This window comes from Ranitomeya variabilis, chromosome 3 (genome assembly GCF_051348905.1).
Source record: "Ranitomeya variabilis isolate aRanVar5 chromosome 3, aRanVar5.hap1, whole genome shotgun sequence".
NCBI classification, from domain to species: Eukaryota; Metazoa; Chordata; class Amphibia; order Anura; family Dendrobatidae; genus Ranitomeya; species Ranitomeya variabilis.
The window spans coordinates 76,401,242-76,406,226 of record NC_135234.1 but is presented as its reverse complement, the minus strand read 5'-3'; the positions used below and the strand labels follow the sequence as shown (position 1 = coordinate 76,406,226).

Below are 4,985 nucleotides of genomic sequence, written 5' to 3'. Positions count from 1 at the left end.
ACAGGAGACCCTCGAACTGCACAGGAGACCCTCGATCGGCACAGGGGACCCTCAATAGGCACAGGGGACCCTCGATCTGCACAGGAGACCCTCGATCGGCACAGGGGACCCTCGATCGGCACAAGGGACCCTCGATCTGCACAGGAGACACTTGATCGGCACAGGGGACCCTCGATCTGCACAGGAGACCCTCGATCGGCACAGGGGACCCTCGATCGGCACAAGGGACCCTCGATCTGCACAGGAGACACTTGATCGGCACAGGGGACCCTCGATCGGCACAGGGAACCCTCGATCTGCACAGGAGACACACGATCGGCACAGGGGACCCTCGATTGGCACAAGGGACCCTCAATCGGCACAGGGGACCCTCGATAGGCACAGGGGACCCTCGATCTGCACAGGGGAGCCTCGATCGGCACAGGAGACCCTCGAACTGCACAGGAGACCCTCGATCGGCACAGGGGACCCTCAATAGGCACAGGGGACCCTCGATCTGCACAGGAGACCCTCGATCGGCACAAGGGACCCTCGATTGGCACAGGGGACCCTCAGTCAGCACTGGGGACTCTAGATCGGCCAGTGCATGATTGTGTGAATCAGGACTTAGAGGAAAGATGACACAGATGTCTGGATGATCCTCTGCAGCTGCTACTTCTGCCATTTCTTTATATCACAAGAAGGTGTAATCTGCCATTGATGGTGCTTTGCTATGTGCTAAGTTTTGCCAGCCAGTCTGTGACTATAGGTATGGGTAGAAAGCCAAGTAAAGAGTTTAACCAGAAACTACAAATCCCAGCATTCCACAGTGCCCTAAGTTAATATGGCCGCCGGGGAGTCACCAGGCCGGGGTGATTACCCAGCATGCCCCGCGGTCCCCGGAAGACTGTGCTGTTGACAATATGGCGGGGGCTGGAGCTGCGGCCGGAGGAAGGAGGAGGAAGTGTCATTCATGCTAAGACTGCGGGGAGAGGGGCTCCTAGTGACCGCAGAGCTCCGGCAGCGGCGTCCCCGGCGTCCCGTGTGCTGGGTGAGGGGAGCCGGGGCGCCCACTATGCGCTGAGGGAGGCGGGCACGTCCAGGGAGCCGGCGGCGCCATGTCCTTCTTCCGCAGGAAAGGTAAGAGCTGCGGCTGACAGCCCGGTGTACGGGAGAGGACTGGCTCCCGGTGGGGTGTCATCACTGGGGGGGACACCGGAGGCTCTTAAAGGGTCAGTGCACCTGCATGGTTTGTCAATCATAGTTAAATATGTGCTGCCCCTTTAAATTGGTGACAGCTGAGCTCCCAGGTATCCGGATGTCATGGCGACGCACATAGGACTGCGACCCCCAGAACTGTCACATGAGCTTCTGGAATCTGGGGATCGTGTGCCTCACACAGAACATTGGTCGTGTCCTGTCAGTCACAGGCTGGGGGCAGCGCTGACCTGAGATAGCTGGGCGGACGGGCAGTCGTTACGCGGGCGAAGCCTTTAGTCCGGCTGCGGTCCCTCAGTCTGGTTCAGTGGCAGCAGGCGGAGGCCGGTGTGTCCTGATGACCAGTGCTTACCAGGACTGCATATGGATCCTCTGCCCTTAGGATTGGGCATCATTATCAGATTATTGGGGGTCCGCAGCTGGCTCCCCATAAGTCAGGAGTTCACTGGTCCCCACTGGTCATTCACTTCTATAGAAGCTGAGCTGGAGGACCTGAGTGGAGCCATTGGTTTCATACACTTGTGCTTTTAGGACCTGCTAGTATCTGATCATTGGGGGGCTCAATCAGACCCCTCCACGCTGATATTGATGAGTCATCAATGTCACTCCTGGTAAGTAGTAATTCATTTCCACATGTTATACAGTGTCCTCATCGTGGCTGAGTCTTGGGAAATCCCAGAAATCTCCTCTAACCGTCCATCTTTCCTTGGTCCATAGACAGCAGTGCGGCCGGCTGGTCTCGGTTGACTGTGAGCGCGTTAGTGATAGATCTCACCCTCCGCTGCCACTTTCCACATCTGTCACAGTCACATTACACAGTGTGATACCAGGGCGTCTGTGTGATTACATGACACTGTTGTAATATATCCCAGGCTTTACGTGATGCCCGTCATGGCAGCTGACAACCGGGGTGCAGAGCTGCGTACTAAAGGGGTTCTTACATGAAGTAAGTTACCAGGTGTCACTGGCATAGGAGGGTTTCGGCCGTGTTCCCATATAGTATAAATGCTGTGTTTTTTGGAAAATCCCTCATTAGCAGGGCTAAGTGGATATGATCCTGTGACAATTTATGGTCACTGTGCGTGTTTTTTTTTTTTTTTTTTTTGTCTGTGCAGGTTTTTCTTGTAGGATTCAGTTGGGAGCTAAAAAAAACATGTAAAATGTCAGTTTAGTTTTTCAGTACAGAATCACAGTATTTCTACACTTAAAAGTCCATCAGAACTATGCTTTAAATCTGCACAAAAAAAATTAAAAAAAAAGTAGCAAAAAAACACAAATTAGAGCAGATTGGTATTGATTATTTGTGTGGTTGCCTACAAAAAAATGCTGCAGAATGAAAAGCAGGATTTCTATAGAACAGCCTCACTGTTCAGTGTCTAGTGGTCTTGGACAGGAGCTGACCTGCAGCACCTGGCAGCAGGCACTACATATAATTCAGAGTAAAATCATCTGGACAATTCGTTGTTTACATCTGGCTGCCCAAAATACTGATTAGTCGGGATGTGGAAGCTGTTTGATCTCATATTGATAAGGCTAGGTTATCAATAACCCAATAATCCCTTTAAATAGATTTTCTGGCTTTGTTAAATTGAATGAGCTGAGCTGCAGCTCTCAGTAATGACCAGTGCCCTGTGTATGGAGCATAGCAGGGCTGACAGCAGCTGATCCTGTTGGTCCTTGGTGTCAGACCCCACCAATCTGATATTAGGGACCAATCCTAGGGATAAGTCCTCAGTATTTATGTAGCAGACATACCCCTACCAGGGAACCTACAACATTGGATAACGCTATTGTGTATTGGGTTAGCGCCCCAGCTGCAGTCAAGAACCACACAGACATGTAGGGGTGAATGGGCAGGGTGGCTGGAGCATGTGAAATTTACTAGAGGGGTCCCATTGTTGGTAACTAGTGATGAGAAAACGTGCCTCATAAAAAGTTATTAGGAAGTTCTGGATGCTGCTGGTACAAGGATACTGGGTTCACTTACTTAAAAGACTTAAATACTTATTTACATAGGTATGTTGTCATTACCAGATTATTCCTGGGTGTAGTCTGGGGCCATGAGGTAATTTGCTTAATTGCTAAAATCTAATGAGCCATTTATACAGACCCATTTCAGCCTTGTATTAAATGACTATCAAATATATTCTAGTTCGTCACCGGCTGCCCTGTGTATTTAGGCCAAGGAGCGATAATAAGGACAGAATGTTTGATAATACCATTGTTCTGTTTCTGTTTAGTTTCTTGCTGGGCAGCACATATGCTTCCGATAACAAAGGCACGAAGGATCCAATCCCCTGACAGCATTGTTCTTGTCTGACAGATGATTGCCGGTATGTTGACACCGGCAGGTTACCGTCTCGTGTACAAGGGCGATTACTTCTGACTGGACGGTTGAGTGGGTGATAAATCTCTGCCCTCTGGAGTGGACGCGTTTCGGGCCACGGTTGTGAAGCGTTGGCGTTCCTTCCCGTGAGAGCTGCACTTTGTGGTCGGCCTCCTCTTTTTTGCAGGTTGATAACATAGGATGCACACTTGTTGACCCAAATATGGAGATGGGTGAATTTATTACCCAGTTTGTACGTGGACAGACGATAATCTGGGCGCTGTTATGCTGTGAATGCGTCTCTCAGATTCTCCCTCTGAAGATATTTCATCGCCCCGAGGCCCTCGCTGTGTGAGAAGATCCTCCTCTGTCAGTAAGCCGGGGGAAAATAAATACAAATAGACTTTACATTTATAAAGATTCCTCTAACATGAGTGCCATCTCTGTGTTAGGCTGTGTGCCCACGATCAGGATATTTTCACTGCCTCCTAATCAGTTCAGTGAACCATGCGGATTCACCGCATCTAGTGAATGGCTGTGGGCAGGACTATACAGCGGAGGAGACTACTGTGTCCTGCAGATAACGGACATACTGCGGCTCGTAATCCCGCGACGCCGGTGAGTTTACTTCAGTTAGAAGCACAGTGGGCATTGGATTCCTATAAATCCCATCCACTCTGCTTCTAAGGTAGAACGCAACGTGTTGGACACAATGGAGGTGAGCTACATCCAACATGCTGCTCTTCCCGATTGTGGAACAAACCCTTAGTGATGGTATCAGCAGTGCCCGGCAGCCATATGTGACACTTGTATTCTGCTGATACCGCCAAGGGAGATTTGATTCCCCAGTGCTCCTATTCATAATTATTTAGGCTATTTGATATTAGGGCTTTGCAAAGGGTGCAGACAGCAGTGCCATGGATGGAGCTTGGGCCATACATGGCCAGCCAAGGGTCGTGTTTATTTTCCTCCTCTACTGAGACCTACATTCAACACTCCTTGGAGAACTGACTACTAGAGAAAACTTAAAAGGGTTTTCTATCGATCAATCTTGAGGAACACGTCTCCCAAGCCTTCCAGTTTCCTGCTTGCCAGGGGACGGTGGTCTCTGAACGATTGCCTGTTCGGTCCCGCTGGATGGTGGAGTCATTGGCCCAAACCTTAGGCTCTTCCGTTCTGCCAGTAGAGGAAGGCTTTGCATCTGCAGCATCAGAGGAGAACAGGGGAGGTGGTACAGGGACAGCACTACCTCTGCTTGCCGCGAGGGAGCGTGCACTTTGTGCCAGCAGGTCAACCATGCAGCTAGTCCGAAAAGTCAATCATCCAGGAGCTGGCCTATATTTCTATGGTAGTTTACGCCATATTGTGGCATACATCATGATGAATTTGTCAGATGACCTTGGCTACACTCAGTCTTTTCTGTGCGTTGCCTGCGTTTCCAAAAAGTGGGTGAAGCTGGACT

General features: G+C 50.3%; 1 protein-coding gene across 1 annotated transcript in view; it reads left to right on the top strand.

Annotated features, from left to right (window-relative positions):
* Nucleotides 1-832: 832 nt before the first annotated feature.
* AKAP10 (A-kinase anchoring protein 10) overlaps nucleotides 833-4,985 on the top strand; it is a 55,208-nt gene continuing 51,055 nt past the window's right edge. Inside the window, exon 1 of the mRNA XM_077294207.1 lies at nucleotides 833-1,119. Within this exon, the coding sequence (XP_077150322.1) occupies nucleotides 1,098-1,119 (22 nt within the window). The 5' untranslated portion in view covers nucleotides 833-1,097. The remainder of the gene's footprint in view (nucleotides 1,120-4,985) is intronic.